The 22,799-nt window shown below is 45.6% G+C and overlaps 1 protein-coding gene across 1 annotated transcript in view; it reads right to left on the reverse strand.

Moving 5' to 3' along the window:
- The window catches only part of MAP3K6 (mitogen-activated protein kinase kinase kinase 6), a 1,613,301-nt gene that overhangs the window by 323,062 nt on the left and 1,267,440 nt on the right, over positions 1-22,799 (reverse strand). Inside the window, exon 23 of the mRNA XM_069622894.1 lies at positions 12,746-12,931. Within this exon, the coding sequence (XP_069478995.1) occupies positions 12,746-12,931 (186 nt within the window). The remainder of the gene's footprint in view (positions 1-12,745; positions 12,932-22,799) is intronic.

The following is a 22,799-nucleotide window of genomic DNA, read 5'->3' on the forward strand; positions in this document are numbered from 1 at the left end:
GTAAGCCTAATGCGCATCTGAATAAATGGTTTTCGCCTCAAATGAAAGAGGAGTTACGAAACCACCTGGCGACTATTCCCAACAATATCTAACAAAACAAAACTTAAAGAAATCTCATCCCATTACAAAAAGGAAATTATACTTGCCAAACGCAATTCCTACAACGAACGCATCTCTAGCGCTAACTCCAGCACCAAAGAATTATTCTCCATCCTCAAGGCACTTGAATCCCCCATTAGCATACCTGATATCTGCACCAAAGACAAGACATGGTGCACTGATATACAACAGGCACTTTCTAACAAAATATCAACCCTTCAAAATAAAATGTCCTTGACCATCCTCCTCAAAATATCATTCCAAGCATCCCTGCGAAGGACCCACCGGCTAACATGACCCACTGATTTAACTTTAACACAATCTCTACCCTTGAGGCAGAGAAAGTAATTATTTCCCTCAAGCCCTCTAACTGCCAGGGAGATCTCTGCCATGCTCAGTTCATAAAAGACGCACCTAGAGACCTAGCCCCCTTCATAGCCAAACTCATCAATGCCTCTTTCACATCTGGCACCGTCCCATCCAATCTCAAACAATCCTGGGCACGCCCTTTACTAAAGAAACAAACTCTAAACCCACTTGTACCCACTAACTACCGCCCTATTACAACAGTCCCCTTTCTGCTTGAGATCCTTGATAAAGTTGCTCATCTTCAAATACAAAAATACTTGGAGCAACAAACTTCTGGGAGCACGTCAATCAGGTTTCCGCCTCCAACACGGAACTGAGACTGCCCTTATCGACCTAAAGGCACAGGTAGACGAACAGAGATAAGGGCAAATCAGCATTACTCTCATTACTCGACCTCTCAGCGGCATTCGACCTTGTGGATCACGTCGTCTTATGCAGACCCTGGATTCAGCTGCCCACTTCTCGAAGGACGCTATTACCTGGATTGAGTCCTCAATAAGCAAGAGAACTATTAGGGTCTTCTCTCCTTCAGCAGCAGCAGATCCCATTCCCATCACATGTGGCGTACCCCAGGGGCCTTGTGTCTCCCCCACATTATACAACGTATTTACCAAGCCCCTCTTTGATGATTTGGACCTTCTTGGTATCACCTACACGAACTATGCAGATGATACCCAGATTCTCCTCCCACTTTCTGGGGTCCAAGGAAGAGGATTTGGCCTTGGTGAACAGGGTATGTCTAATCATCCAGGCATGGATGGCCACTCACGGTCTATGCCTGAATGATGACAAAAATGAGCTGATCATTCTCGGCACCCACACCACCTGAACAAACTAGGACAGGAGTATTCTTCTTTCATTATAGATGGGAACCTTATTAAGGTGGCCAAGGAAGTAAAAATGCTCAGCTTTTACCTTGATTCCACCCTCTTCTTAGCCAAACAAGTAAGCTCCATGGCCTCTGCCACAGCCTACACATGTAAATTGATCAGAACTGGTAAAGTCTTTCTCTCAGATGACAACTGCATTACCTTGGCAAGAGCCCTGATCTTATCAAGACTTTTGGTTTCACAAATATGCCTTGGCAAGGAGAATCAGTCTGTTCTGATCTGAACAGGCTTGTTGGGAGGAAGCAAGTGAATATGATATGGGAGCATTTCCTTGCAGATTTTTGCGAGTGAGGCACAGTGTTTTAAATCTTATCATAATCATATGGTATTTACTAAGCAACAGAACACTTTTCAAATCATACAGGGAAGAGCACAGTTAGGCAAACGAAGATACATGGGAGGGGAGAGGGTGGTCAATGTGATTCTCTTCTCAATGAGTAGACCATGATTCATTCTCAAATGCTCAGCAATTCATTGCCACTTTTATTATTAGACTGAAGATGGGTCAAGCTGCATTTCGCATTGCTTAGGGTCTTGATTTGGTAGTCTGCTGGGCCTAGATACACCATTTTACAGCAGACAAGGTAGAAGTTAACAAGAGGACCTGCTGTTATGGAATAGTACATTTTTGGAACAAGTGATGACTTTTCCTGTGCAATTGTATTTGGGAGAAGGAACTAAGGTCTGCAAACCACAGCATCCTGTGCAAGGCCAACAGCAGACTACTATGACACAGTGGAAAACAGTCAGTAAACCACACTATGGAACAATATAACACTACTCATAATAACAGAAAAATCACACAAAGGTCAGGCAACTAAAGACTGAACATCTAGAGACCTACACTTCCCAAAGAACAATAACCATATACACGTCACTAAAATGTACTGTTATGGTTTATGATCAATAACCTACCTTAACCGGTAAGAAATATGCACTCACTGCACCACAGAAACAAGAGAATTGAATCTGCCTCGTGGTAACTTGAAATGTAAAGTATCGCTGTGGGTAATGGCCCAAAATGTCAGCCTCAGAATTTGACTCCCAAAATTCCGGCTTTGCTTTTCCCCAACCCCCCTTACAGCACATATATATGTGGGGGGCGTATGGGATATAATAGCATGGGGGCTGCAGGGGGTCTCCCCTACATATGTATGTGAAAAAAAAAGAAAAAAGTCAGCATTTTCGGCCGTCAGAATTCTGGAGGTCCTAGTGATCACATAGATCCTCACTGTGAATGGTGGGCCTTATTTCTTTCCTACCCCATCACAGAACTTAGTCATGCAACACTTAGTTGAATATGCCCTTAGTCTGCCCAACAAATAAAACTTGTTTCCTGATGTGCAAGGATACTCCAGCTGTCAAATTAAATTCTGTCTAACACAGAAAACCTGAATACCTACTGCAAGGAATCCATCACCCTATTATGAAGACCAGACTATTCATGGTTTAATACATCTGGACTGATTCTGCCTACCTATCAGACGTGTCACTTAGACTAAATTTGGAAGACACTCTAACATGGACATGTGATAACCAATATGCAGAGAACTTGATTGGCACCCTATTTTCAGGATATGCATGCAAACAGTACATACACAAGGAATGAAGCACTGTTTTAAATTGCTCAAAATGTACCACTCACCAGTCTAATTTTTATGTACACACTAAAGGAGACTGCTCTTATATTTGTACAACTGCAACCATGCAGAAATGTTTGCCTTTCAAAACACAAACACCCAAGGGTCAATTAATCTGTTCATCAACAAGGGTGGCCTCTCCAAACCCTCCCCCCTCATGGTTAATTCTGAAAATCCACTGTAACGGCATCCATCTCAAAAGAGGCACAAAGTACACGTTCAGTGTTAAAGTAAAGGCGCCTCTCCTGGTGCCCTCAATGCCACAATCGGGTGTTTAGCTTTATGTGACTGCAGGTTGCAGACTCAGTTATCCGGCATCTCAGTTCAGGTGCTCTTGTCTCTACCTTGTCGTGGTAAAGAAGTGGTCTGTGAAATCAGTGCACCCGAATAGGAACAAAGTTCGAGCCACCACAGTATATAGACAACAGGTAGTGCTGGTTGCTGACGTTCTGAGTGTCCAGTGCTTTTGCTTCGAAGTCTTGTCATTGCTGGGAATGGAAAGCAAGCAATGTTTGAGGTTGGCGGTCCCTGCAAGGTCAATGGAAGAGATGACCATGCCTGGGTTTCTCTGGTCGACGGAAGACACCTGCAGAAGTTCATCATAAAAATAGTTCCTGGAAGACTGGAAGCACAGACAGAATATCCTCATAACACTTGGAAAATTCTTCTATTTTTCAAGCCTCATCCCCCAGTTTCAATAAAGTATAAAAATCCAATGGGTTGAATAGAACTTGAGTGGGAAACTCACTCAATCACAGAGTTTAATTAATTTACAGTTTTGGTGTCCAACCAATCGCTGGGGAGGGCTGCCTCATTCAGTTTAGACTTCTTCCCGGGTTTAATCTCAGATGTGGATTTAGAGCCTGAATCTTAAGAAACATTTTACAGAAAGGCCATATCTGGTTCTGGCAACTACTGTGTTTGCACGGTGACACGCAGTTGTCTTGACCACATAAGTCTAAATCAGTATTGCTCCATCATAGGATATAAGGTAAGGCTGTTGATCTCAGTACTTATTAACATCCCTGAAGCGACACCCCTGTGATACAGAAGGCTATAACCCACTAGCATTCCCAAGTGCTATCATCAAACATTGGAGCTCACATGACCATCCGGGAGGGGGTGGGGGAAGTTGTTAAACCTGTCTGAAAAAAGTGAAACACACAGGGGACTGTGCTAGGGGCACACGTTAGGACTTAAGGCCTCACACTGCTGATGATGTGCTGTTGTTAAAGCAGTAGTATAACACTGCTAAACATTAAGCCACGGGCCTTGATCACTGAACATTAGCCAGAAAAGGTTTAGGTGAGAGAAGGTGTTAGGCAAGATTGTATGCAGTACCCTTTGGGTGCACTACAACAACCCCGACCTTCTGGCAATAGAAACCCAACCTTTGGTATAAGCTTGTACTACACAGGTTGGTAGCGTGTTGAGCAGCCAGGCTGATCTCAAGAGGGGTCAATGTGAGCTGTAGGGGAGTTACACAGATTCACAGTGACAAGTATTCAATTAAACACTTACACACAAGGTTTCTTGAATAAACAAGTATTAATTTATCAGTAAGTTAGTGTAAGCTTTATTCAGAGGGGAGCAATAACAGTAACACTCAAATATACTTCACAAAATACACACTCTTAATATCGCTAAAGCAATGAGTACCCTTTTGGGATGGCCCACAGACACAACCTACACCCTCAGGTGACTTCAGTAGCTAGGGTGCTGTGGACATTAATATATAGATCACTGTTGCATTTAGAATTATTTAGGAGCAAGCCAAAGGAAAAGGTTTTTGGAACATACAAGAGACCACAATTATTCTTAAGCAGGCAAATACTTTCAGATCCCCTAATAAGAGTCATTCAGTAGAACAGGCTAAGCCAAAGTCAATGGGCAAAAGTCTATATGAGCTGAAGTTCTTCTTTGCAGGTAAGTAAGAAAAGTCTTTGCACAATGTTTTAGAAGGTATTGTATGATTTGACCGTATCCAAACGGTCGCATGTACAAAAAGGTCTAAAAATGCTACCACCAAAAGTTCGAACATTTGGTGGTAGCATTGTAGGTAAGTATTAACAAAAAAGAAAAAAGACTGCAGGGGTGTCCCTGCAACACCCCGCTCACTACACTTTGTAGTATAGTGAGCGAGGGAAACCCCTGCAGCCCCTGTAAAAAAAAAAAAGGAAAAGGACCCCGTGGCGCCGATTCTCGATCACGGAAGTGAAAGGGAACTGCTGCCGCAGGGACTCAGCGTGAACAAAAAGGTAAGTAGGGTATGTTTATGTTGGGGGTGTGGGTGGGAGTGCGTTGAGGGTGTGGGTTGGGTGGTGTTGTGGGTGTGGGTTTGGGTATGTAGGGGTTGTGCACGTGTGTTTGCATGGGAAGTGTGCAAACCTTTGTTGGTTCGCACATTTCTCATGTGAACATTCCAGCCGCAGGAAAATCAGCCGCGGTCGGATCACGTAGATCCGTTTTAGAAGTCTTTGAAGAAAAAGAAGAATCAATGTAGGGCCACAAGCTGCAAGCAACTCTACAGCAAGATGTAAGTTCTCTCAGACTTTTACAGTACCTTTGTATTGAAGAAAAAGTGCAGCAGATTACTTCTGTTCCTGAGCAGCTCTTCAGATCTCACTGTTCCTGTGCCTCACTCGTGGGGACAATAGGGAGGATTTCTGGGGACTCCTGCACTGCAATGGGACGGTCTCCGCTCACAACCGGCAATCTTCAAACAAGTGGCTGTTCGGTGTTTCAGCTCCTCGCGTCTACCGCAAATAGCAACACCGCGGTTCCTGGCTGTCGAGATGGGCTTTCCTTGCTTCTGGTGTCCCGCACTCTGTTGAGGAGGCTCAGGCTCGGTCAGTCCTGCTTCCGGGGAGTCCGTAGGACTTTCCTGGAGCTCTTGGCCAGCTTAAAAGCAACACACACAATCTGGTGTTCCTCTCCCTGGTGTTTCAGTTTCCAGCAGCAACTCTGTGGAAAGACAACCAGCCCCGAGAGAATGTCCAGGTGGCTTACTTTGCAGTCGTCCTTGCAGGGGCTTCTCTGTTGATACAAATTTGGAGTTTCAGCAGCAGGGCTTCACCAGGCAAACCAACGGTCCAGGAGTTGCAGAAGGCGTCCTCTTCAAGTTCTTCTTTGGTTCCTTCGTCCAGTGGGCGACTCTGCCTTCCAAGCCAAAAGCCTTGCCTTTTATTCAGTTCTCTCCCATTCATTCCAGCCCAGCTGTCAGTCACCCAGCAGGGTGGCTGTCCTTGCCGAATAGTCAGCCGGCCAATCACTACAGAGTGCATTTGGGTCTCCTGGGAGACTAAGCACAGGGGGTTTCATGCATCTGCCTCACTTCCTGCCCACCCTGAAGCCAGAGGTGGGCTTAACTTGTGAATCCCGCCAAAGGCAAAGCGAACAAAGGGACCTAACCTGGTCTGGCACGCAGAGTAAATCTCAAGAAGGACCTTTCCACAAAGAAATGGCAAAAAAAGAAGACTGGGCCCGTTTTGATAAAAATGCCACCCTTGGGTGCTTTACTGCAGCTGGGAACACAGCCCCCGGTAAATGCACACCACAGTAGTTAAAAGTAAACCACTGCCACCAACCATTCGAGAAAAAGGTAACATAGAATTGCTACATGAGAAGCTAGACAAAGGGTATAATAAGTAACCCCTCCAGTGTGTGCTGGGTCTAGAAAGTTACACATGTAAGTAAAGTCAATTTCACTTTACTGCTCTGGGAATCCCAGAGAAGGCATTTAAACCTTGGGGAAATCTGGAAGACTTCCCTGTGTCACTGCACTGAAGGTGCCGTGTGACACAATGTAAAAGATGATGCCTCCACAACCAAAAGAAACAGTGTTCAAAAACCACATTAAAATACATGAGAGAGTGGCAAAAAGTGTCTCGCTCTCTCCAGGTTAAAAAAATCAAGGCCTCAAAATCGAGCAAAGTTGCTGAGGGTCTCTAAGGTAGAGGGAATAAGCACATTTCTGAGAATTCTGAGAATTCTCCCTAACACTAGGGAATGATGCTGTGTAAGAAAAATAATTGCTAATTAGAAGTGAAAACCTAAAATAAAAATAAAATAGAAAAAAAAGGTGCATCACCCATAAAAACATTAGGCTAAAATATTCACAAACCAACACAGGACATTCTCAAAGTTCCCTGCTAACTGGCCTAGTAGCAGAGTACAATTGCTTCCCTTGCACTGTTCACTGCATCGTGTAATCTCATTCATTTTGTGGGTTTTTGAGGTTTCTAGTTTATTTTGGTGGTCAGAGGGACGTCTATTTACGTACTCCGGCCAATAATCCCTTTTTCACGCCTCAAGAGTATGTGGTCCTGGGTTGCTCAAAAGGTTCCCAGGCATGCTTCTTAGCAGCCCCTTTTTCCACTATGGTGATTACATCACCTTAGATTGGTTTGGGTTAGGCTTTTGGCAACTAATATTTAGTTTTGGCTTTGCTAGGGTTGAAAGCCGATTTACTGCATTACTAGTGCCATGTATAGGTGAGCCCAAGCTGACACCCTTGATAGTGCTTTGAATGGGTCTAGACCAGTTCCTGGCCCTGGGCAGGTAATGTGTGTGTGGTGGTTTTTGAGGCTAACCTGATTGGCCGCCAAAATCGTTTTTTGAAAACCCTTAATGGGACTCAGTCTAGCAGAAGCCAGCCCCTGTGCATGAAGGTACATAACGAGGAAACCATACTTCGCTCTGTGGGATTTGGGAAGGTGAGCAAGTTAGCTTGCCTGCTGGCCGATTTTGTCACCGTAAACAATTGTGGCTGATGATGAGATGCAGTCTAGCCATACTAATGGGACTGGTATCTTTTGAATGTGCGCCAGTTATCTGCCTATGCTTGAGTCCCTCCCAAGTCTTCCATATTCTGCTTGGGCCAGGCCTCCCATCCCGGGACCATTTTACAAGAGCCTACAGCTGTTTAACACCATAGTCTTCTTGCCTTGGTGCTGGAAGCTGCCACAGCCTGGCATGGTGTGTTGGAACCACATCACCCTGCTGAACTGCCAGCATCTACTGTGTGCAGGTTCCACAATCCTCCTGGAGCCATCTCCATCATGATTCCACTTCTGGATGAGTCCTCCTTCTGTCAAGGATGGTTGTTGTTCTTTTGGGCCGTCAGAGTTGTTGTTCGCTCAGGGTTCAAGTCCCTGGGTGAAATGATCCTTTATTTCCCCCTGTTAAAAATAATTATTTGCTTAATGGGTTGAAACCTGGCCCTGGATCTCTTTCATGGGCTAGGGGTTGGGGCGGGGTGTGCAGTCTTGGCGTCGCCTGGTTTGCAATCTCTGCACCTGTGGTGAGGAACTGGGACTTGAACGGAGGATAGCACAGGGGCAACGCACTGGTCTTGGAAGATAGACCACGTAGCGCAACATAGGTTTGAATCCGGGATCCACGCTTAGAAGCTGAACTCAAAATATACCTGGCTTTTTCATCACAACCACAGGCCAGGCTCCAGCAGTGGTCTTCAAACCGTGGGTCTGGCCACCTTAAGGGGGCACAAAGGAGGTCTTAAGGAGCGCAAGGATGACAGTGACTGATTCTAATAAAAGATATGAGCAGTTAGTTTGTGGGGTGCCAGGAAAAAATAGGTTTACTTAAGGGAAGGGTGGGGGATGGCGGGGGGGTTGAGTCTCTATCAAGAAATTGAATATCACTAGCATAAAGGCTTGGTTCTATTAGTTTCTATGGGGCACCTGACACTGAAGTATTTGCCTGAGGTGTGCCATTTTTCATTAAGGATTTATAAATCTGTGCATTACACTTCTAAGGATATGTACTGTATCACTGTGTGTTACTGTTTCCCTTCTTGGAGTGTAATGCCTCCGATCTGATCCACACTGTAATACAAAGGTGGGGCACAGGACAGCTGGTGAGGGACTGTGGGGGTTCAGCAGCTAATACCGAAGGCAAACAGGAACCTGAGACCCACGTTGGACAGCACGGCGTAAGGCAGTCCCTGTACACAGGATGACACACTCTGGTTCAGGTTCTCAAAACAAAGGCAGTTCAAAACGTGGACCGAGGCCCACTCGGCCTTCTACCTCAGTCACTTATCCCAGCATTCAAAAATTGTTTCAGAGTTACTAAAGTTCACAGCTGTCTCCCTCGATCGGGCTCGGCCCTCTGAAAGCAAAAAGTTCATGCGAGTCTCCCTTGGTCAGGCTCAGACCTTTCAATCAAAGCACTTGCAAGGGTTCCCTTCCCCAAGCTTAATTCCCATTCTTTAAGGGTTTCTTTCCCCTAATTTATCACACTTTCGGTCTCCCTCGGTCGGGCTCAGACCTTTTCCTGACGTCAAAGGCTTTCAAATGTGCACATTTTTTTCTATAGACCTACGCAGGACCACTTCGACTTTCCCTTCAGTTGAGGCTCTTGTGTTATTTGCCCCCAGTGTCTCTTGGTCTGGGTAGTTCAGTATAACAAGTACAAAGTTCAACATTCACCTTTTCACTTCACCTTTTGTCAGGGTTATTGTTGATCACTCCACATTTTAAAGTTCATTCAATTTGGCGCTTTATAACAAAACATTTCACCTTTCACTGAGACTTTCGAGTGGGCTACTTCCTTTCGCCGGACCACTCCACTACACGGCATCACTGGCTTCACAGTTATCAGTAATTCAAAGTGCCTGCACAGGTCTGCCTTACTTCGAATCTCATCCCCACGTGTGCAGCCTTCAACTGCGAGATATACTGTTGCACCCTAAATCTTTCCTTAACACACCGGCCACTCATGTCGCTCGCCAACTCACTGTGTGCATTCCTTTCTTGTCTTTGCGTTTTTCAATTCACAAGTCAAGGTTAATACCACAGGCTTGGCCTCGCCTCCCCAACTCCGTCATTCTCCCGGGAGGGTTGCTGGCACCCTTGAAACACAATGCAGTCTTCTTGTCTGGGATTAGGTCTTCTCGACACATCTTTCATGGCTCTTTGGAGGCAACAATGTCCTGCAGGAATCTCCTCGTTTCTCTACCCTTTGCTCTCATACCTCTGTCGGTTGCTCTGCTCCAGTAGGTTCACCTTTGCCCCGGAAGATCTGCCTGTCCACCTCCAGGGTCTGGATCCAGAGTCAATGACTGTGCCCTGACCACCTGAGAGAGAGATCCCCGGAGAGTAGTAGGTGAGACATCCTTTGGTTTCTCACACCGGCCAGACACAAAGAGGTGAAGGCACAGGTCACCAGAGTGCACCAATAACGAACAACAACTGCAACCTGTGGCTGCTGAAGACCTTGAGCTGTAACTAAGCTAGAGAGGGAACAAGTAAAAACTAGAACTCCAATGAGTGTTTCTACTACGTGGATTGGCATTGCTGAAAGAGACCTGTAACTTTCACCTATGGAGCTGTGCCTCCACCAGACATCTGCACGAAACACTGGTTTCAAGCAACTCTTCTTCAGCAGCACTTCTTTAACTCACTCACTGTCCTTTTTTGAAGATCTGCCACTAGCTGCTATGCTACTGCCACTGGAGACTAAAATACAAGGCAGCACAGCGAAGTCCAACGTCCTGCGGAGCAGAGCAAAGATGGTCTGAAGTCAGAAATTGTCAACAATCCCCTCCAGAAGTCACCTGAATGTTTCCAAATGCAAGATACAATCTTTAAAATGTACCTCATCTGTCATGGATCGATACTTTCTAGTGAGGGACCACACATTTGGAACAGTATTGTACTCTGGCAATCAGAATCCTACCCGCCTCTCCCTGTTATTTCATAAGGGAGATCTGAGGTTGACCAGAAACAGGTTCTAAAGTTCCTTCCTGGCAACCCCATGGTTACGTTTGTATTTGAAGGTCCGAGTTGGAATTCAACTATGCAGCTGGCTCCATCTGAAAGGGGAGGAACCAAACAATATTACCTTTTTCAGACAAGAGACTTTTACACCTCTTATTTATCAGCTACTATACAAACATTCCTACCTATTCATAGATTAAAGTAGGAGAGCTACTCTTGATCTCTCCTACGCAGGGTCAGACTGGGGCAGAACATTCTCCCGGGCACCAATGAAAAAGTGGCACAAAGTTGCAAATGGCAATTCATTCCTTTTGTGACAGACTGTTAGGGTAGCACCAAGGGGGGGAGTGAGGGGGGGGGGGGTGGGGTTGTTGATAAAATGTGATGCAAATTGTACATTTAAAAGCAGCATTGTTCAGTAACACCGTCAAAACTACTAGCTGCATGGTGAAGTAACCTATGATACGGGCCCACATGGGCCACAAAATCATTTTGTGTTTAAGTTTCAAGCATTGCCCTTCTGCCCAATATGCCAATCCGAGCCTGCTCCTTCGCTAGTTGTGTCCAAGTAGTAAAGGAAGAGACCTAACAACCACATGTTGGAAAAGCACCTTTCTTATGGGGCAAACAGTTTGCGAGAGTGAAAAAAACAAATATAAAGACAGATGTTTCTGGAAGGGGCACAGCTCCACTTCGAGGACTACCCAGTTAGACTAAGCTTGATTTTTATGGGAATTTGGTTAGGACCTGATCAGCCCCAGGGCAGGCAAGACAGACACACACATACACGCAGCAGAGGTCTTCACTGTGTGAAAGAGGTTATGTTACGAATGGAAGATTGCTCTGGCCTAGTGAAGGAGGATTCTTGTGCTTTTTAGGGACCAAGAACTTGACTTCCTTCAACAGCTCTTAAAACAGTGTCCCAGTACAGTGTCCCACTTACCAGTGTCCATATTGCAATGGTTCAGGATGATATCTACAGTTCCTTCAGCAATTATACTTTTATTTTAGCTGCAAAGGTTGAAGCCAGCTCTTCAAGGAGCAAGATACGTCAGTGGTGAATTCAGAATAGCAATTGTGACAAAAGGACTTGTAGGAGAGTGCATTGCAGTCTACAAAGATGTCCGAATGGTTGTATGAGATCAAAACAGAAACAATACCAGCTGCAGGAGCCACATTGAAACCCCCAGCCTTTGGGCAAAGATGCAAGATGAAATAAGATGAAAAATAAAACCTGTTTAGACCACAAAAGCAGAGTTAAAACATGATGCTTCCTTTCCAACACAAGGGGAAAGTGACTGATAGTTAGGATAGTGGGAATGAGCAAGAGAAGTACCATGTTAGTGTCAGGGTTCCACAAGCACCCGTGCACACTACTCATAATAACTCTTCAAAGGAACATGCTCCTGTTACATTCCTGAGAAATAATATCACATAAGTAGGAAGGCGTGGGGAGGGTATGAATAAACTGGTCTGTAACCCAAGGCAGCAGAAAGACACACACTAAAGAAAAGCCAATACAAATTACAAAAAATAAAGACGAATACAATAATTGAGATAAAAACTTTTGTAGAAAATTAGACAAATTAAAGAGAACAAATATGGGCTGTAAAAGCTCCACAGGTTGAAACAAAAATAAAGTGAAGAATAAGAACTCTTAAGAGCACTAAGCAAAAGAAACCATCTTCTAAAAATGTGTAAAAAAGGAGTATGCTGAACATTAATTTCCCACCTATTCAGTGGAAAAGCAGGAACTGGCAATTGCTGGTGACTGCATATATAAAGGGGAGAAGGGCGGGAAGAGTGCTTTCGGATGCTTGTTAAGGGAGCTTTACATTCTTTATGAATCTGGGATAGAGAGGTTTGTGGCCCATCCTTCTGTAGGTTCAGCAAGGATGTAGAAGTAGTAGGTTTACTGTTTCCATGCACAAACATTCAAATTCATCAATGATGTACAAAGAGTGCCTTCTGTTTATATCCCTCCCCAGAACTGCTCAGTACTCACCGCCTCTTGAAAGTTGAAGAGCATTCCCTGTGTGTTGGCCAGGGTCAGTCCATCAGAGTGCAGGCGGGCCCGCAGTTGGAGAAGGTCCTGAGCCAGCTGTCTGCGGTCTGGTGATCCAGTGTAGGTGTTCAGGAGGCGCACAAGTTGAGTGGCATGATCCCAGGAGAGGCGGGTTGCATCAGAGCTCTGAGGGAGAGAGCAGGTGAAAGAGATTAGGCTGGATCTGCAGAGAGAGAGTAGAATGTAGAAAAAGAAGCAGGGTGTGAAGCAAGATTGTTGTCAGAAGAGTATTCTGAATACCACTGCTGTGGGGGAGACCAGCTGTTAACAGTGTGCAGTGCTTTTCCTTAAGTTAGAGAAAATGCCCACTGGTAAACGTGACTGAGCTGTAAGGCTTTATTCTTAGCTGGGGAGGACATTGGTGTAAAATACAGAGCACACAAACACAAAGTACTTAAAAAAGATATACTCTACCAATAAGGTGCAATAAAGTGCACCTTAAATAATCTAAATAATCACCAAGTAAAACTACAAAAACAGTAATGATGTCCCAAATGCACCCCACACACACTCACACTTTAAACATTAGCATCACTATCACTTGCAAACAAAATCATACACAATGGTAGTTTAAAGCGGGAAAGAAACAATGGGTAGACACAACACAGTTCTAAAAATATAAAACAAGCAGTGAAACTTTTAACTACTTCCTATCCAAGTGTTCATCAAGAGTCACAGGCAAGTCCATACTTTAAATTGCTTTTAGGCATTTTGGAGAGCCCCCCGACTTTTCCCCATAGGAATAAAGTGCCAAACGGAGTAGGTTGAATGGGCTTATAGGGTTACTAAATGTAAGCAGATACTTACAGGTCTCAGATAAAGAAGGGCAGAAACCCATCTGGTGAGTCAGGCGGACACCACAGAACATTCCCAAACTCAGGGTGCAGCAACAAAAGCCAAAGAAGGGATAGCTGCAAGGAAGGACCTATGAAGGTACAATGCAGGGAGTCGGCTAATGGGGCATTCACACAAGCCCCAGAAGCCACCAGAAGCCCCACATGTGGATGCAGTTCCAAGGACCATGAGGAGACTACTCACACGACTAGAAAAAGGGAGATGGGCAAAAAGGCCAAATAATCCCAGCGCTTGCATCGTGGTTGTAAGGTAGTTGTGCGGCTGCGGTCAATTGTTAGTGAATAGGTGCCTTGCCCAGCACCCACAGTGTAAGCAAATTAGAGTAATTACAACCATCGACTGCGCCACACACGAAAGATTTCTGTCACTAGGTACAGGTGTACAGTTGTTTAATTTATGCCATGAGCAGCCTTATGCCATGAACAGCTTGACACGTGTTTCGAGCATAGCTCTTCCTCTGAGGCAAGTGTTCTTGTCCAATTAGAACCACAATTAAATAAGTTGTGTGAATCACAAAACTGAATTAGCTTTAAATTACCATAATAAGTAACTCTGCCGGTCGGCTAAGGAATGAGTCCCTCTTTGGACTCATTCCTTAGCCGACCGGCAGAGTTACTTATTATGGTAATAAAAAAGCGAATTCAGTTACGAGTATTGACTCCGCTTTGTGATTCACACAACTTATTTAATTGTGGTTCTAATTGGACAAGAACACTTGCCTCAGAGGAAGAGCTATGCTCGAAACACGTGTCAGGCTGTTCATGGCATAAGGCTGTTCATGGCATAAATTAAACAAATGTACACCTGTACCTAGTGACAGAAGTCTTTTGTGTGTGGCGCAGTTCGACTGTTGTAATTACTCTAATTTACTCACTCGACTACTCACACTTACTGTTCCTCTCAAAAAGGCTGGGGTTGCCAGGGCAGAAGTAGCTTTTCGAGTCGGTATTGGGTCTGGGTGTCATCGGTCCCAGTCTCTGCTTGCAACCTCATGGTTCCAGAAGATGACTGGGCCAAGATTTCCGGACCCCTAAAGAATGACCAATATTCAGCAACGAACAAAGATGAAGGGGCCCAGTAGTGGATTGAGAAGATGAAGAATAGTCTTGGAGTGAACCATGATGATAATAGGGCTCTGTTCCAGCAGCACATTCAGCCCAACGGCCAAAAGCAGCATCAAAGCCTTGAAGATCGATATCCCATGAAGCTTCCCAGAAAAGAGCAGCAATAAACGCCAGCTCAGTTTCCATTCCTGGAAGGAGTACCCTCTCAGGATAGGCAAACCACTCTGGATTGGAGCGGATCTTGGTCGACAAGATTCAGGAAGGCACCAAATCGAAGTGCAGGACAGTGAATTGATTGGGCCAGTGAGTTCGAGGGAGGGAATCGTTTCAACTGGCTTCTTCTTGTCAAAAGAGGGAGAGCTTTGCCTTTCAATGCCTGGATGCAGCAATAAAGGCATAAGACAAAGTTTTCAGCAAGAAGCTTGCATGCATTGGTTTCAGATTCACAATAGTGCACCATAACAAAGTTAGACTTTGTGACGAATCAAGGGATTCAGTCACTTCTCTACAGGAGGTAGCCTTTCCTTGTGATATTGGGGAGATGAATCCGCTATGCAATACACTCCGTAGGGGTAGAGGCAAGCAGGACCTCACTGGGAGGGACTCTCCCCCCTCTCCCCCCCAGGGGGATACAGACTCCTGTTTGGAAAAGGAACTCCCTTTCCAACCCAACCATGCCTATTCTGTTGTAAGAGAACAAGAGAAATCTACCTACATTTCTTATTGTATTTAATTATTTATTTATTTAATGGCCTATGCACAAGTGTTTCCAGGTGCCACAAGATGAAAAATGGGAAGGGAGGGAACATAGGAAAGAAAACATTGACTGTTATATTGGCCTTGTGCCAATCCTACCGTGCAAGTGCAGGGACAATGTTGATAAAAGCACAGCAGGTGGTTAGGGTAGGGGGCAGGGAAGGCGTGTGGGGAAGAAGTGCAGGAAAGGGGAGCCCTATGGGAGGAGATGGAGCATGAGCAAGTGCTGAGGGGTGCCAAGAGAGCAAGTGCCAGAGAGAAGGGTTTGGGGGGGGGGGAAGACAAGTGCAATGGACAGGATGGGCTAGATTCGGGAAGGTTGCAGGAGGGCAAGTGCTGATAAGGTAGGCTGGGGAGGACTCGATGGGATGTCTGGCCCCTGTAAGACTCAGGAGGGACCAGGCACCAGTCACAGCAGCACAGGGACATTAGAGAGGGAGGGGGAGAGGGAAGGAAGAGGAGAAAAGGAAAGTCTTGAGACGTTTCTGGAAATAAGACCCAGCTCAAGTCTGAGGGTGGCAGGGAGTTTGTTCCAGAGGGAGGATACTGCCGAGAACGATCTACCTCCCACTCTCTGTTTGGAGAAGCGTCTGACCTGCAGACAGTTGGAGCTAGAGAACCGAAGAACTCTAGCAGGGAGGTATTTATGGAGAGAAAGCTTGATGTAGAGAGAGGCCCAAGGCCACACACATCCTTGTGGATAATGCAAATAGTTTTCACATTGATCCTTTCGGTCGCCGGGAGCCAGTGTAGAGATTTTAGGGCTGGAGAGATGCAGTTTCTGGGCTTGAGGCCAAGGATAAGTCTTGCAGCCCTATTCTGGATTAGTTGAAGGGGGCAAAGGGAGGAAAGAGGTAGTCCAGCCTAGAGAGAACCAGAGCTCTGGAGACTTTGAGCTTCCCGGGGAAGGTGAGGAAAGCGAGAATGCCGCTGAGGAGATGAAGCTGAAATTTGGACTTCTTGGCAAGGTCCGAGATGTGTCAAGAGAAAGAGAGAGGAGTCAAAGATGCCCCTGAGGTTTCTTTCCACACAGGAGGGGGTCCAAGGAGGAAAGCCAGAGAGTGGGCGGGAAACAGAGAACAGGAGTCCTAATGATAAGGATCTCGGTCTTACTGGCATTAAGGCAGAGATCATTAGCAGAGCAGCCTGCCTGAATAGCAGTCAAGCAGTCAGGAATGAGAGACAAAGGTGAAGAGGTAGAGGATGGAAGCTTAAAGGAGAGCTGTGTGTCATCGGCATAACACTGGAAGTGAGAAGAGAAGGTGGAGATCAAGTGAGCCAAATGGACTAGTTAGATGTTGAACAGCCAAAGTGATAGGATAGAGCCCCGAAGGACGCCACAGGTAGAGAGTGAGGTTGAGGTGAGAAACGATCCCAATTGTACTTGGAAGGGTTGTGGTTTGAAAGAAAGAAGGTCAACCACACCAGTGATGTCAAGGGTATCACAGAGACGATTTCTGAGGCTGGAGTGGTTGACTGTGTCAAAGACATAGGAAAGATCGAGGAGGATCAGAACAGAGGGAGTGTTAGAATCCAGGTCCGAGAGCAGGTCCTCACGGGTGTTCAGGGCAATAGTTTCCGTGCCTCTGGGTTCTCTGAAGCCAGACTGGTGGTCATGGTGGCAGCCAGCTTCTTCGGTGTGGAGTGTCAGTTGGGGGATGACAAGTTTCTCCATGAGTTTGCCCAAGAAGTGGGTGATAGTGTAAGGGGATAGTTAGCCGGGAAAGAAGGGTCAGCAGATGGCTTTTATAGGAGAGGGTGCACAAAGGAGTGCTTGAGGGGCTGTGGGAAAGCGGCAGTGGCAAAATAATGGTTACAAAGATCAGCCAAGGCTGGGGCGACAGAGGAGATGTTGTCCTTGATGGTTCTGGAGGAGCAGGGGAGCACCTGTTTAGAGGAGACTTTCATAGAGTGGACTAATTTAGAGACTTCATCCGGTGCAGTGGGAGCGAAGGGGGAGAGTGTGGGGCGTGAGGGATAGGGGGGAGCCAAGTGAGACAAGAAAAGAGGGGTGGGGAGAGGAGTAGATAAAAGTGAGGACAAGATGTCCTGTGTTTTGGAGGAGAAGTGGGAGGCCAGTGCAGTGCAGAGGGCCTAGGAGGGGCAAGGAGAGAAGGAGACTGCAGTAAGGTTGGCAAGTTCTTTGAGGATTTTGAAAAAAAACAGCCGTGTTATTGGTGGAACCAGAGATGCGGTTTTAGACAGGAGACATCTTCTTGGAGCAACCAGCGAGATGATATTGCCTTTGGAACAGAAAACAGGCCAGTTTGTCAGAGGATGTGCCTGAGGCCTGCCACTACTGCTCAGCAGCTTTACACTTGCGTTTCAGAGCAGTAAAGTCAGAGTCGAACCAAGAGTTGCATTTGGAGGCAGGCTTCATGTGGATCCTCATGATAGGGGCAAAGATGCCCAAGGTGTTAGAGATAGAGAGATGGAGGTTAGCCAGAGCAGAGTTGGGAGGAGAGTCAAATTCAGGAGAGGGATGAAGGAAGCAGCAAATGCAGCATCTGATGCATGCTTCATTGGTCGAATGACTGACAATGAGACTGGCAATGCGGGTAGAGGCATCATCAGAGGGCAGGGGAGAGATCCAGGTGTGAGGAGATAGTGGTCAGACCAGGAAGGAGGGGTAGTTAGAGGGTTGGAAAGAGGGATGTCAGTTGAGATGAGAACATCCAAGGTGTGCCTGGCAGAGTGGGTTGGGGCAGAGGGAAGAATAGTGGGGGAAAGAGTAACATAGGTCACGAAAGAGTACAATTGCCGGATTCAGAGAGTCAAGATGGATGTTAAAGTCTTCAAGGAAGAGAAGTTTGGGGGTGGAGGCAAGAAGAGAGAAGGAGAGGTCCGCCCATTCCGAGAGGAAGAGGGGGTGGGTCCAGGCAGCCTGTAGATGGTGGCGAGAGAAAAGGAGAGGGTAGGGGAGACAGCAAGCTTACAGACACGGCACTCAAAGGAAGAGTAGGTTTGAGTGGGGATGATGAAGGCCGGAACCCACTCAGGGAAAATCAGAGACACTCCGCCACCAGACCGGGATGGCCTAGGATTGGAGAGGATCTTGTAGGGATCTCAGGGAGAAGATTGTAAAAAGCAGTGACAGAACTGGCCTTGAATCACGTCTCAGTGAGAGCAAGGACGTCAAGATGCATATTGAGGTTAAATACGATTGAGGGGAGGATGGAAAATTGTGCGACCCCATTTGTTGACTGGGAGTAATTGGGATCTGACCGGACTCATCTGTACAGCTTTGTGTCTGACGAATAGGTAGGAAGCAAACCTTTTTAGGATGGTACTGGTAAAGCCTATCCTGTCAGCGAAGAGGGCAAGGAGTGTCTGATGGCCGACTGTTGCATGCAGCTGGGAAGACTAAGAAGACTATGAGGCAACAGTCATCCTTTTTGATGAATTGCAATGAGTCGTCCACCACTTGGATGGTTGCAGTCTCACTACTGCATTTGGAGCAGAAGCTATACTGTTAGTCACGGTTCAGGCAGAGTTGTTTGATTTCTGCCAACAGTTGGGATGCAACAACTTTTTCTATGAGTTTCCCAATGAATGGGAGGGTTGTGATGGGTCTGTAGTTAGTCAGGTCCTCCTGGTCGAGTGGGCTTCCTCGAGGGTGGTGGTGTAGTAAGCGGTCTTAGCCTTGGAGATCATTTTTCTGAGGTGTGATTGGAGAGATGCAATGTTTTGGCTTTTTTCAAGGATTTGATTGAGCGTTTATTGGCAGCAAGCTCAGGTGAGTGCCATGGCACGGACTGATGGAATGATGTTAGCTTCCAAATATATAGCTTAAAGGGGGCAAAGTTTATGAGGGGTGACAAAACCAACAGTATCTTATTTCCAGTTCTTTGCGCACACAATGTGAAAATAGAAATGAAGTGTTTACAATGTTTACCCTATGTGTTTCCAGCCTGTAATTCACACACTGAAAACACAGTAGACCTCTGGTCAGCACAGGCAAAATGAGGGAAGGTCTGAGGGGATACACAATTATAGGCTGGGTCCAACCCCCCATTTCCCCTATGCACAAGGCAGCCCCAGGTGCACTCTGGGACAACAACCAATCACAGCCTTGACCCAGTTACTATTTGAGACTTGTACAGATACTCAGCCTACCCACGTGATACAGACCACTTCCTCTAGCTGAGCTTTCCATTACATGTAATAAGCCCTTGTCATGCATCTAGTGCTAGGGCTCGCATGATCTATATTCGGTTTCTCAGATGGCTAAATACACCTTCATACGACGATGTGAGTCGTGTTGCTCGGCGTACCTGCTTGTCGAACAGAGGCGTAAGTCATGCCTGCACTACCTTATGGGGTTTTGTGTGCTTGCTAATCAATCAAATCTCACGCTGGGCCACCTCCCCAACCAAGAGCTGCGGTCCTTGCCTAATTTCCCAGTTATGGCAGCGGTTTTGCATCTCCTTGGGTCATCAGAAATATTGCATCCACTGTGTGAGAATATCTTTACGGAGAACAATTCTTTTGTAACTGTCTTCCACAATGTAGTCTCAGCATTCAGTAAGTTACAGATTTAAAACATTGTATCCAAGGAGAAATGTAGTTCACCATGGTAACGCAAACTCTGTGAAACAACTTTTTTGATATATCATATGAAGCTGCAACTGTATCTAAACACGCATTGTTGAGTGAAGTGAAATGGTAAATGGCTAAAGGTAAACGTGTTTTTCTGTGCTGGAGCTGGGGTCTGCTCAGAGGTAGCTTCAGGGTCTCCCAATTGGGAATGGTGTGCATTAATATTGCCCTGCAGGACTGGTCTGTACTAGATTGTCCCCTGCCAAGTGACAGGGACCAAAGTAAGGTGAACAGGGATCCTCATATCACCCTTGGGTCCGACATCCACTGGATTGGGGTGGCCCTTGGGCCCCCCTCACCCGGTTGCCCCCATGAGTCACCACATTGGTTGTCCCCAGGACCAGGAAGGGTACTTCATCACAATGCCAAAATGCTGTAGCAACAACAGGCTAACTTTTTCCTTCCTTTAAACTTCTTCAGCAGCTTTCCAGCTACCTCAAGCATCTGAGAACCCAAGTCACCGGAACCCAAAGCAGTTGGCTTTGCCAAAGAGACCTAAATGGTTCAGGAATTTACTAAACAGGTGGAACCAACAACATTTTATGACTGCAAGGTTCCCATCTTTAACAATGAGCCAAAACCTAATAACGAGGCAACTAAAAAGAGAACGCTTTTTTAATGAAGGAAAAATAATTGTCCCAAAAAACATTAACTTTAATATCAAATGGCCCATGTATTGCATCACGATCACTGGAGCAGCCACGTGCACCCAACGCAGTTGCCCTCCAGCAACCGAAGGCCTCGAGAGGGCCAGAAATTGACAAACCAGGTAGAACTGACAATAATTAATGAGAAGAAGGTTCCAACCTTTAGCTTTGAACTCGAAGATAAGGGTGGGGCAACTAAGAAAGAGGCCAAACACATCAACTACAATACAAAATATGTGGTTTATTGAATCAGATTACACTGCAGTAGGTTGTACGTGGGTAACACCTATCTGTCCGTACACAAAAATAAATGAAAATAACTCACATACATGATGCCGATCACAGCTATCTCCCATGGTATTAATTCAACACTTGGGACCACTGAGTGGACTGTCCTACAAACAATAACAGAAGCAGCACTTTGTTAAAAGTGACCAAAGATGGCTTTTCCTGTGCAAGTATGATGTGAATCGCCTCATAGAACTAATTTAATAGCCAGTATTATTGTTTTAGAATTTTGACCATAAATGTACTGACGCCAATACTAAGCATATTAAACATTTATGACAGTTCCTCTCTGCAGAGCTCACATGGCTATATTGTCAGTTTTCTCACTCTAAGGGTCATCAAGGAACTCCACTTTGTCCATCATTAATGTTATACATATGCAGCCTATATTGGCAAAGCAAGGTCACTTGATCCTACAGTGTATCTTCCAAAATTGTGTTTCTTAGTATGGATAACCCTTTAAAGGAACAAAGGTGATATATGGTGGAATGCACGCTATAACCCCACCATAATGACCAAGTTCATTGCACATATGTCAAACGCAAAGATAAATTATATCTCCAAAGGATGGAGATTGTAGAAACACAGGGTCGGACTGGGCCATAAAATTGTCTCGGGACCAATGAAGAAGTGTCCCACAGTTGCAAACGGCTATTCATTCCTTTTGCGACACAGTTTGAATAGTACCCAAAGGGGAGTTTTTGTTGAAATGTGATGCGAATTGGGCGTTTTAAAGAATATTTATTCAGCAACGCTGGTCAAAACTACCAGCCAAATAGTGAAATAACTCATCAAACTGGCCCACATTGGCCAAAAAGATGGCCCACACATTAACCCAAAAAGAAGAAACAAGTACAAGTCATTCACCATCTATTTCTGCGAAACATTTTACCTACTCTCACTATAAGTATGAGAATAGAGCACACAACCCGCACTCCAAGATGGCAGTTGACACTTTGGCCACCACTCAGAGGAACGCTTATACTCAAAAACATAACATGTTTGCATTGTATCATACACGGAAGTCAGGCAACCTGGATCAATGTACTATACACCAACAGTTGACATTACCATATTGCCTCTCCAACCATACAGTGTGGCCATGGTTACACTTTCCATTGGTAAGCCAAACAGCAGTATTCTCCCTCTCCCTCTCCTAATGCCTCCTCCCCTTCACACCCACTCGCCAGGTAGAGTAGACCAGAACGAACACTGGTAACCGACTCTCTTCCCGACATAACTAAATATATATTTTCGTCTGACTTATCATGCACAATGCACATTGCTGGTTTTATATTAAAACCTCTTTTTGGAACTATGCAGTCACTTCTGTGACAAACAGCAAGAGAGGAGATCCTGTTAAAGTATATGGGAGCTTAAATTATTTAAAACATCTCCAAAACATTAACCCAGCACAGTAAGCATTATGAGGAGGGGCATCAGGGAGGCCCCATGGACAGGCTTTCCCTTTGCTCCCAGTGCCCAACCACACAACATAGCACACACATATCTGGACACAGTAATAATTAGGCTGCTAATCAAAGAAATACACAAATGGAATTGGGTCTGAAATAGGCCACAACCTGTTAATGTTAAGGGACAAACTCGAGTGGGGAGAACTTCTCTGAACAAGTGCACCTTCTTCGATATCAAAAGTTGTGTCCGCCTTTATCATTTCTGGGGAAAACCTGTGTCCCTTCTTGCGTCTAGCCCCCAAGGACTACCCCAGTTTTCATTACTTTAATAATGGACTCTGTTCGCTCAGTAAGCCGTTACCCACCTACC

This window comes from Ambystoma mexicanum, chromosome 11, assembly GCF_040938575.1.
Source record: "Ambystoma mexicanum isolate Mex_15411 chromosome 11, UKY_AmexF1_1, whole genome shotgun sequence".
In the NCBI taxonomy this organism is placed as follows: domain Eukaryota; kingdom Metazoa; phylum Chordata; class Amphibia; order Caudata; family Ambystomatidae; genus Ambystoma; species Ambystoma mexicanum.